Source organism: Suncus etruscus, chromosome 5 (genome assembly GCF_024139225.1).
Source record: "Suncus etruscus isolate mSunEtr1 chromosome 5, mSunEtr1.pri.cur, whole genome shotgun sequence".
In the NCBI taxonomy this organism is placed as follows: Eukaryota; Metazoa; Chordata; class Mammalia; order Eulipotyphla; family Soricidae; genus Suncus; species Suncus etruscus.
In genome coordinates, this window is record NC_064852.1 from 463979 (window position 1) to 476158 (window position 12180).

Genomic DNA, 12180 nt, shown 5'->3' on the forward strand with positions numbered 1-12180 from the left:
TCTTTGGAAGTTTAAATGCAGGAACATATGTCAAGTGTTCCTAGTATGTTTCCTGACCCACAGTGGACAGTGAGGTTGGGAAAATAAGCCAAACATTAAAGAGTTGATTTTTTTTTTATCTCCAACAAGGAAACAATCAGGTGTGGCCCCAAAGCCAATAAGAGAGAAACATCTTCAAATAGAAACATCTACCACTGCACTTAAAATGACTTTTTAAGGTACAGTGAATCCAACCTAGGATCTCACACTGACAAGGCCGAAGAGTTTTTATGGCTGAGCCACATCCAGTCCTGAATGGGGGTGTATGACTGGACCACACCCTGCTCTGTTCAGAGCTTATTCCTGGCTTTGTGCACAAGGGAACATACGTGATGAACCCTGGCCAGTGCCTTAGCCTCACTCTCTGGGCCCTGACATGATTTTTAAGCTAGCATGGGTACTTAAGCATGCTATGCTACATCATACAACCATCATGCTCCTCAATGAAGGAGAAAGGATGAATCATGTCTCTATGTGTAGGTGTACCTATTTAATTCTCACTCTATTACGTTGGTTCATGAAAATATTAACCCACCTTTGGCTAAAGGTGAAGTCATAATTACAAAAGGGTCTTTATATTTCAGAAAAGGGGGAAATGTAGGTGTACCTATCTGAGACCCTGGATTTAGGTGTAGCTACCTGAGACCTACCCATTTCTGGGAGGGGTCTTGGGAACCAGATATTATGTGTGACCTTACCTGCAAGACCCCGCCCATTCCTGGGAGGGGTCTTGGAATAGGTAGATAAACCTTTGAGCAAGGGGATTAGGGGTCTGCCCTGCTGGTCTCTCGGGCTTTTGGGTGTTGGCCTCTTTTGGTCTTCGACCAGGATGGAGGTCAAAGGAAGATGGCTGAAAGGAGTTAAGAGGCAGGGCTAGCTAAGAATAGCAATGCTTGAAGGTTATGAGATAGGCCACACACATGTGGTGGATAGGGCATGAATAAAGCTGATGTTTCCTGATGCCTGCTGTGAGTGAGTTCTATACCCGTCACTTTCCTGAACCCCAGACCTGGGGGATGAAGCCACGTGGCCGGGGCCTAAGAACAAAGGCCTCCATCCTTCACCATCCATCGCCATCCAGCTCCATAATTAATTATTTAATTCAACATCTATGTACATGCAAGGACATGTTTTTGCTGAGTCAAAAGAAACAAGACCCGTATATGACCACAACAGTTCTCTGGCTTTATGTTTAAAGGTCTGAAGGATAGAACAGCTGATGGGAAACAGTGACAAGTTTTGCTTCGAACTTGGAACAGCCCCTTTTGTTGATCTCACATATAGGCACATACTACATGCAAGCACAAGCACCTTAGCAAGGAAAGAGTAAACAGTCGGGCCGGAGAGATAGCCCAGCGGCGTTTGCCTTGCAAGCAGTCGATCCAGGACCAAAGGTGGTTGGTTCGAATCCCGGTGTCCCATAGGGTCCCCCGTGCCTGCCAGGAGCTATTTCTGAGCAGACAGCCAGGAGTAACCCCTGAGCACCGCCAGGTATGGCCCAAAAACCAAAAACCAAAAAAAAAAAAAGAGTAAACAGTCAAAAAGATTTTGAGGATTTTGGGGCTGGAGCGATAGTGCAGCAGTAGGGCGTTTGCCTTGCACGCATTAACCTAGGACAGACAGCTCACGGTTCGATCCCCCGGTGTCCCATATGGTCCCCCAAGCCAGGATCGATTTCTGAGGGCATAGCCAGGATTAACCCCTGAGCATCACTGGATATGGCCCAAAAACCAAACAAAAAATTTTTTTGAATTCTCTTTGGCCTATATTTCCGTGGGACTATGAAAGCAACTGAACTAAATAGAGGCGTGATTCAATTTTCTGGCAAGAGTGAGAACAGTCATACCTGAACTTTCCAGGGTAGGGTGGTTGCAGGGGGCAGAAGGAAGGGGAGTCTGAGCCACAACACCTGGCAGTACTCAGTACTCAGGGATCACACATGTGGTGGCACCAGGGATTGAATCTGGGTCGGCTACACTGGAGGCAAGAGCCCTTGCCACTGTCCTCTCCCTCTGGCCCAGTCTTCCTAAGAAAGAGTTTGAAGGACGGGTGGTGGCGCTAGAGGTAAGGTGTCTGCCTTGCCTGCGCTAGACTTGGACGGACAGCGGTTCAATCCCCCGGCATCCCATATGGGCCCCCAAGTCAGGAGCGACTTCTGAGCACATAGCCAGGAGTAACCGCTGAGCGTCACTGGGTGTGGCCCAAAAACCAAAAAAAAAAAAAAAAAAAAAAGTTTGAAGGAGGAAGGAGACGAGCTCGGGCTTTACTCGTTATTCAGCACATTTAAACAGGTAGTCCGTCTCATTCCCACCCTGGCCTCACTGCTGCTCTGACACTCAGAGTAACAGAGAAACCCTTTGATAAATGTCAACCGAAACAGAGCAATCAGCTGAAAGCCATTTGCTGAGCTGTCTGGCCGCCCTGGGCTGGAGGCTTTCCTTTCTTCATTTATCATGATATACGGCTTTGGCCAACATACACACAGGAGAGAAATTGTTGACATGTGGAACCCAAGTACTGAAAATCTTTCATTTTCCCCACGTCTGTTCACCAAATAAGTTTTTGTTTATTTAAAGACTACAGAGGATTTGGCTGTTAAGAACCAAATGCCTTTGGAGTGGAGTTACAACATAATTTATCATTTCCTCTGTTTATTAAAAAATCCTGTATCTTTGAGAAGCACATTTGCTGGGGGTGGGGTATTTCGGCCAGTCATGAAAGGCAGTTGCAAAGCCCCTGCCATGTGGCTTTCTCCACAATAGGTTCCTCGATTGCTGTCTCTCTTCCTTTTCTTGCCCAGCTGACTTCCGACCCCAAAGGGCTCCTGCAGGCTGCTGGATGGGACCTGAATGAGGACAGGTAAGTCAGGAGGACAGTATGTGAGGGTCTGTCTGTCACTGCTGATCAAATTCTGACCCTGAGTCCTCACTGGGCAGTGAACTGAGGGAGAAGCATAAAGGTCCGACCTCCAGCTCCAGAGGGGGTCAGAAGAATGAAGCAGCCAAAGGCCGGCTGCTGGAAGGAGGTTCATAGCAGCAGGCATCCAGCAAATGGAAATGAATTTTAATTTTGCACTTTCTTGTTTGTGGTTGTTTTGGATCATACCCAGCAACACTCAGGGATTACTCCTGGCTCGATGCTCAGAAATTACTTTTGGCAGAAAGTGGGAGACCATATGAAATGCCAGGATCGAACCTGAGTCTGCTGCGTGCCAAGCAAATACCATACCCACTGTGCTACCATTCCAACCCCTGAATTTTGCACTTTCTACACAAGACACAGTCCAGGTCCCTCTGCACCCCTCAAAGGGCCATGTCTTTCCCATTTCCATCTACCCAGCACGGAGCACAGTCCACAGCTGGTGCTCAATTTATGAGAGAAGCAGTGGGCAGAACACATACTGCAGACTGGGCCTTGGGAGGATCTGGCTGCCTCTTGGTCACTGCATACCCCAGGTGGAACATGCCACTTCACTGAGCCTTACTACTCCATGACAGGAAACCAGAAGAGAGTAATAAGACCCTCTTTCACTCACTAACTTTGCACCTTTAGGCAAATTCTCTGATACTGGCAAGTCTACTCTCTGTTTATTATTTTAATCAACACTTTCCTCTTTTAAAATAGGCTAACAAGAGACAGAGATAGTACATCGGGTGGGGCATTTGCTTTGCATGTAGCTGACCAAATTTGATCCCTGGCATCCCATAAGGTTCCCTGAGTAGCATTGGGTATGGCCCAAAGACCAAACCAAACCAAAACAACAACAAAAATGAGCTAACAGGCCAGGTGACAGTAGGGCACTTACTTTGCATGTTCAATCCCCAGCATCCCAGATGGTCCCCAGAGAACTACCAAGAATGACCCCTGAATTCAGAACCAGGAGGAACCCCTAAGCAATACCAAATATAAACCAGCTAACATACACCTTGCAAGTTATGGTAAAGATGAAAAAAAAAAAATCACCCACTGCCTGTATGTGGCTGTATGTAGTTTCTGATAGCTTTGTTTCTGATAGCTACAAATTGGGGGGGGGGGGTGTCAATGAATTAAGTGAAAGAAAAAAATAGTTGGGGAAAATACTTAGCCAAGTCCAGGATCCAAATGTTACCCCTCCCCAATGTCATATGCTAATCTCACCTGGATGGTGAGACCAACCACATCTGGGAGGGGTCTGCGGTTGGTAATTAAGGGGTTTTCTAGGGGGGGATAGAGAGAGGAGACATAGGATGGATGCAGATAAGCAGGAAAGAGGCTGCTTGGCTTCTCCTTAAACTTCAACTGACTGCATGTGGATCATTTCTTTGCTGCGTCACCATGCAACTCCAGACCTATAGAGCCAAGAAAGGCCTCACTACCATCCACACCACTGGGACTTTTAAATTAATCATAATACAACACCAAAGATGAGTCATAACAGTGGGCCTGGGGGAAAAGGAATTCCATCGCTAAGCAAATACTGAGAAAAAAAATACTGAGGACAAAATGAAAATGTGGAGAGAGAAAGGCAGGAAAGCAAGTTGGCAAGTGCTGAGCAGCTCTAGTGCCCAATGTGGCAACATCTGAGTGTCGACCACATTCTAGGCGACATCCGAGGCTCCTGGAAACTGTGTGTGTGTGTGTGTATGTGTGTGTGTGTGTGTGTGTGTGTGTGTGTGTGTGTGTTTGGTGTGTTGGTGCTACTGGAAACCAATGTATGTGATCAGGGTGGTCACACACACACACACAGCCTTAGAAAGCATGACTCAGACCTACTTCAGATCTTCCTTTGTGGCTGAGACTCTAATTTATTTAGATTTTATCTCCAGGTATACGGACTTCCAGCAAAGGTCTCCACCCACAAGAAAAATTCACATTATCCCAAAACCCTAAGTAGCGTTCAAAGTTGGGGATGGGCCTGAATGACTGGAAGAGGAGGGTCCAGGAATGAGCAGCCGGTGGTGCTAAATGTCCAGCTTGCCTGGCAAGTGCACCGAATCAAGGTCCTCCTGTGTGAAATGGAAATTCTTTGACCAGAGAAATTCTTAGACCACAGGGGCCAGAGTGATGGCACAGCAAGTAGGAAGTTTGCCTTGTATGCAGCTGACCTTGTACGTAGGACTGACCTGGGTAGGATCCCCTGCATCCTGCATGTTTCCTCCAAGCCTGCCAGGAGCAGTTTCTGAGCGCAGAGCCAGGAGGAACTCCTGAGCACCACCAGGTGTGACCCAAACCCCCCCAAAAAACGATTGAGGTGGTAAAAGAAGGCTGGGCCTCCCAAGGACTGGCCACATGGCAATGGTCTCCCACGTGGATGGGGAGAGAGGGGCTGTCTGCCAACCCTGGACACGCTGAAAGCAGGCTCTGGAGCACCGCCTGCCTCTGACTCTGTCACCCAAGGAGCTCTTTGGTCTTCACTGCCAGATGTCGGTCCAGCTCAGCAACTGTGTCGTCGGCCATTTGGCTGATCTGCAGAAACACAAGGTGAGAAAACCTGAAAAATAGGCCTAAAAATGGCAGGAAGAAGCGGTACTCCAGAACTGGGAGAGAGTAACCTGGGAAACATTGTGGTGGCAAAAGCTCGCTCTAACCAAGCATTATTCTAAGAGCTTTCTACACACACTTACAGATTCCTAACAACCACACAAGATAGGTACCACTGCCATCATCATCCCCATTTACAGAAGAGGACACTGAGGCAGTGAGAATACTCATTTTGGAGACGTAGCTATAAAGTATCAATAGTTATATTTAGTCCCAAACCAGCTTGATTTCAGAGCTCATTCTTTTTTGTTTTGTTTTGGTTTTAGTTTTTGGGTCACATCCAGTGGTGCTCAGGGATTACCCCGAGCAAAGAAATCATTCCTGGCAGGCTATGGGGACCATATGGAATGTCGGGGATCGAACTCAGGTCGGCCACGTACAAGGCAAATGCCTTAACTGCTGTGCTATCGCTGCAGCCCCAAGAACTCAAAATTCTTAACCATTATTACAGAATACAATTCTCTGCTGTTCATGAGCCTCTAGAATTTTCTGCATCTCAGATACTTCGCTATAAGAAGCGTTTATACTGACTGAACCAAGAACAACAGTATAGCGAGTAAGGCATTGGCCTTACATGTGGGTCACCAGGGTTCATTTCCCAGAACTGCATCTGGGCCCAGCCTTACCAGGAGTAAGCCCAGAGTACCACAGAAAATATATCCTGAAAAAGACAAAGTGCATCTGATTAACAAGAAAAATGCAAATTAAAATTTATTTTATAGCGGCCGGGGGAGGGGGTAATAGCACAGCCTTGTACAGAGCCAATCCAGGACAGACAGTGGTTCGAATCCTGGCATCCCATATGGCCCTCCGTGCTTGCCAGGAGCGATTTCTGAGTGCAGAGCCAGGAGAAACCCTGAGAGGTGCCAGGTGTGACCCAAAAACCAAAATAAGATAAAGTAAAATAAAATAAATATATAAAATGTATTTTATCGTGGCTAACAATAATTTGATGTTGTAGTTTTAATTATAATCTTCACTGCCAGGAGGTTATGATGAAACAGATAAGCTCATATATCACTAAAGTAAATGTTCCAACTATTTGAGGGGCGGGGAGGTGGGCCACACCTGGAGGTGCTCAGAACTTACTCTTAACTCTGCATTCAGGTATCACTCCTGGCAATGCTTAGGGGGACCATATGGGGTGCTAGGGATTTGGTCATCTGATGCAAAGCAACTAAGTACATTACAAGTTGCACTATCCCTCCAGCCCAGCAAATGCTCCAACTATTTTTTTAACCTGAAACTCTTATCAACTGAGAATTTACCACATGACTGGAATCTGAAAACAATCTTCCTGGGGCCGGGAAGGTGGTGCTAGAGGTAAGGTGTCTGCCTTGCAAGCGCTAGCCAAGGAAGGACCGCGGTTCGATCCCCCGGTGTCCCATATGGTCCCCCCAAGCCAGGGACGATTTCTGAGCGCATAGCCAGGAGTAACCCCTGAGCGTCAAACGGGTGTGGCCCAAAAACCCAAAAACAAAACAAAACAAAATAAAACAATCTTCCTAAGTTCTACATGCAAATATATTTCTCTAAGCTTCAGTTTTAATAATAAAAAAACTTTCAAATGATAGAATAGAAAAGTAGTTTTTATACATTCAACCACTAAAGATAGTTAGGGTGTCAATTTTCTACAGAGGGGATATAACTGTGAAAAACATTTCAATGCTTATTTCTGAAATGTTGAATGCTTCAGTTTGATAACAAGCATGAATTGCCTTTATAATCAGAAAAAAGATATACTTCAAGAATTATTTATAGTATCACAGAAACATGCTCATGTTAGTCCCTGAATTAAAGAAAAGGCAGGTCCCAAAATCATGCATCTACATAGTAGAAACATTCTCAGATGTTTTAAAAATATGCATATTTCTTTAAACTGGAAGGATACATGTCAAAATATTAATAGTGATTATCTCTCAGTGATGAGAGGATAGGTGATGCATTATTCATGCCCTCATCTGTCACATCTAACGTTAAGACCTGATACCTAGTGAGTGCTCAGGAATATTTACTAAAATGAGTAATTGCGAATGCTTTTGGGCACTCCCAATTTTCCGAATTTTCTGCAATAAGTTCACACTGCTGCTGAGGATGAGACACAGAGTAAGGCTCAGTAGGTAAACTGGACTCCTCCTCGCCTAAGGCCAGAGGAGGCCTTGCATGGATGCTTTGAAGGAACATCATGATGCCCAGGATCTGTGTTCAAGGCTCAGCGGCTGTGGACACTATTGTGTGCAGACCACAGTGGCCAGGAGCTAGGAACAACCTGCACTGAAAAAAAGTAGAAATGAAAAATATTTGGAGCAACTATCCTGAGGCAGGGAGACAGAACAGCTCTCCTCCTAGCACTGGTTCTGAGATGAAAAAACGCAGCTCCTGGGGGTGCAGCTTCTCTGGGCTCAGAAAGGTCGAGAGGCTGCTACACGAACAGCCCTGGGCCCTGGAGTTTAACTTACAAGCAGCTCCCCCTTGTCCTTCCCAAGGACTAGCATCGGGAGGGCCAGAAGACCCTTCTCAGAAAAAAAAAAATGGAGGCTGGACAGGGACTATGGGAGACAGAGGTCAGAGGACAACAAGCTGATATGGGGTTTTGGGTTAAATTCTCAAAAGAGGTGACAATGTGGAAGAAGTCATCTGCTTGCTTTGAGTTCTGATTTCCTTTGAGTCTGTCTCCCAAAAGGACGGTGCTGGTCCCTTCCGGAGGGAGAAAAGTCCCTGAGGGCTAAATAAAATCATGAATATGCAAGCAGTTTTCAACTGGTTGTTAGCTATGCAAATGTTGCTTGTGTTACTCTGATTTTTTTCTATCACTTCCTGAGTTCTTTTCAAATTAAGCAATTAATGAAAATATTTACTAACTTTCTAAATATCCCATGTCCCCAAAGTGCCCCAGTGTGCTGGTGCTTTCACCAGGTCCTTTGTTTGGGCTTCTTAATACTATGGCACAGCAATGGCTGCCATTTGCTTCCTCCACTAAGAGTATAAAGGTATCACTCACCCAGTCCTCGAAACATACCCAAAGTGCCATGGTCGCCCTTCACAGAGCAGGACCATTAACCAGCACTCCGGTGCAGGTGGTTGCACCTAAGTTCAGACCACGCAGAAGCATTTGGTCTGCAGTCATCTACCTCACAGAGCTCTGCGGTGAGTGCCACAGGTGAGGTGTTATCCCCAGTATAAAGATGGCTTCATCGAGGCACAAAATGTTTTTTTTTTTCGGGGGGTCACACCTGGCAGCGCTCAGGGGTTCCTCGTGGCTCTACGCTTAGAAATCGCTCCTGGCAGGCTCGGGGGACCATATGGGATGCCGGGATTGGAACCACCGTCCTGCATGCAAGGCAAATGCCTTATCTCCAGGCTATCTCTCTGACCCGGAGGCACAAAATATTAACGGACCCACCCAACAGTCAGAAGTGGGACCAAGGCAAGAACTTGTCCGCTGCTGCTGGCTACTGAGATTGCTGCTCATTCCTTTCGGAAGTCCACAAGCCCTGGTCTCGTCCCTCAGGTCAGCCAGTTGGTCAGTCCCACAAGGCTGCAAGTGGGGCAGGTTGGCCCTGGACCAAACAGTTATGGAGGGTTATAAAGGTTCAAGCCTGGTGAGTTTGGGGTCCTGTTAGTAAGCCACTAAGACAAGCACCATGGCTCCCACCTCACAGGTAAGGAAGGGGAGGCTCAGAAGGCAAAGCCACTGGTTCATCCAGCACTAGACAAGCGAAAGAGCTAGGGTTTCTCTCTGCACAGCACCTAAAGCTCTTTCCATGACAATATGCTGCCTCAGACAGCTTGGAGGGAGTCGGACAATAGCGGGGTCGGGGCAGAAGGAGACAGACAGACTTGCCTTGCATGTGGCTATTTCGACTCCCAGGCACTGCCAGGAGTGATCCCTGAGTACCAGCCACCAGGTGTGGCCTAACTGCCCTCCAGCCCCAAGGAAAGGATCAAAGGGACTGGGCATCAACTGTTCCGTACAGGTTTAGGGAAATGGTGTGTAGAGACAGAAAAGGGGCAGTGGGTGCAGAGGACAGTACCCGGGGGCAGGCAGCCTGCATGGATCAGAACATGCGCTCTGCCAGGCCGGTGTAGCTCCCACCCACAGCCTCACTTAGCCAGGGTCTGTCCCTCCCTCTGTACCCGGCACTGTCTCACTTCACTTCAGAGAAAGGCAGCAGTGAAAGGGTCTTGGCCACATTCACTGGTAGTCTCTGCCAAGTGCTTTCATGTTCTGAGGTCGCTTCTAGCTGACCCAGCGAAGGTGAAACAGCAGGCTGGCAGATGGCACAGCCCTGCGAAGGCGAGCGGTGGGCAAGCGTACCTCAGCAGGGCTGGCCTGGGCCAGGGCCCTGAGGGTCAAGCATGATTACAGGAACCAAGCCTACAACCCAACCGTTTCACTCCTGTACATCAAAAAGAAAACTCTTCTGTACAATGTCTTTGAAATATCTGATCTCAAGATAAATTTCTGGGAAAAAAAGTTTAAAAATACATTTCTCATAAAAATACAATTTAAACCATTCTATTTCCCATTACCTGAAATGACTAACACTAATGTTTTTTTTCTTTTTTTATTGTTAAATTATCTTTATTTAAATACCATGATTACAAATATGATTGTAGTTGTATGATTTCAGTCATGTAAAGAACACCCCCCTTCACCAGTGCAAGATTCCCACCACCAATTTCCCAGATCTCCCTCCTCCCCACCCCACCCACACCTATACTCGAGACAGGCTTTCTACTTCCCTCATTCATTCACATTGTTATGATAGTTCTCAGTGTAGTTATTTCTCTAACTACACTCATCACTCTATGTGGTAAGCTTCATGTCATGAGCTGCACCTTCCAGCCCACGTCTCTCTTGTCTCTGAGATACTGCTAAAAAAGTCATTCATTTTTCTTAAAACTCATAGATGAGTGAAACTGTTCTGCATCTTTCTCTCTCCCTCTGACTTATTTCACTCAGCATAATAGATTCCATGTACATCCATGTATAGGAAAATTTCATGACTTCATCTCTCCTGACGGCTGCATTGTATTCCATTGTGTATATGTACCACAGTTTCTTTAGCCACTCATCTGTTGAAGGGCATCTTGGTTGTTTCCAGAGTCTGGCTATTGTAAATAGTACTGCAATGAATATAGGTGTGAGGAAGGGATTTTTGTATTGTATTTTTGAACAATGTTTTGATGTAGATAAGCTGGCAGCCTTTTCATGAACACAAGATATTTTGTTTAAATGGAATTTCCGTTGTAATTATGTTGTCGTTTGCTTTAAAAAAACTTTTTTGGGGACCATAGCAGAAGGTGCTTAGGTTTACTTCCAGCTTTGTGCTCAGGGATCACTTCGGGCAGGACTTAGGGAACCATATGGGATCTTGAGGATCAAACAGAGCCAGCCACGTGTAAGGGCCCTACCTACTGTACTAACATTCTGGCCATTCATCTTTTATTTTTTATTTATTTTATTTTTCTTGGTTTTTGGGCCACACCCGGCAGTGCTCAGGGGTTACTCCTGGCTATCTGCTCAGAAATAGCCCCTGGCAGGCACTGGGGACCATATGGGACCCGGGATTTGAACCAATGACCTTCTGCATGAAAGGCAAACGCTTTACCTCCATGCTATCTCTCCGGCCCCTAATTTTTTATTTTTTAAGTATTAGAGAAGAGGACAGAATGATTGCACAGTGAGAAAGGTGCTTGCCCCGGGTTTGATTCCCAAAATTCCATATGGTTCCCTGACCCAACCAGGAGTGATCCCTGAGTGCAGAGCGAGGAGTAAGCCCTGGGTACTATCAAATAAAGTACTAAGGAAAACCTGTCTGTTTGGGTACAATATCTAGCAGTATTCAGGGGCTTCTCCCACCTCGATTCTCAGAGCCTCTTCTGGTGGTGGTGCCAGGGATGGGACCCATAAGCTATCTCAGGGGGCCGGAGATCTAGCATGGTGAAGGGCATTTGCCTTGCACCTGGTCGACCTAGGACTGATGGTGGTTCAATTCCCTCATTTCATATGGTCTCCTGAGCCTGCCAAAGGCGATTTCTGAGTGCAGAGCCAGGGTGTGATCCAAAAACCAAAAAAAAAAAAAAAAAAAAAAAACCTATCTGAAAAATACTATTATAACTATTTATACAAATGACAGAAAATGGGAAATAAAGCAACTTATTTTCCCAATGTCATAATTCAGACAAATTTTGTTCTCCTACTATCATATATCGTACATCAAGGGATGCCTCCAAAGAAAAGATTTTGGCACTTTATTTCAGATAAACTAATTAGTAAATTAGAAATGAGTAAATCTTGGCATAGACTATGATAGTATATACAACAAAGTCTGGGTGGAATTATATAAAAAATAACCATACTGGAGGGGGACGTGGTTCATGAGGAAGAGCAGATGCCTTGCCATGAGCAAGGTCTAGTTTGACCCCAGCACTACCATGAGAGCCTGGAGCACTGTGGAAGTGGCGTTGGGCAGGCAGCTGCTGTAGTTATAACGCATGGGCTCTTGCATTGAGTGCAGCCGACCTGGTTCAATCCTCAGCATTGCAATTGTTCCCCTGGGCACTGTCAGGAGTGACTCCCGAGTACAGAACCAGAAGTAATCCCTGAGCACTGCT

General features: G+C 46.2%; 1 protein-coding gene across 1 annotated transcript in view; it reads right to left on the reverse strand.

The window, feature by feature from the left end:
- Window positions 1-4983: 4983 nt before the first annotated feature.
- Window positions 4984-12180, reverse strand: part of MRRF (mitochondrial ribosome recycling factor) — a 62294-nt gene continuing 55097 nt past the window's right edge. The window contains exon 6 of the mRNA XM_049773076.1: window positions 4984-5484. Coding sequence (XP_049629033.1) covers window positions 5407-5484 — 78 coding nt within the window. The 3' untranslated portion in view covers window positions 4984-5406. The remainder of the gene's footprint in view (window positions 5485-12180) is intronic.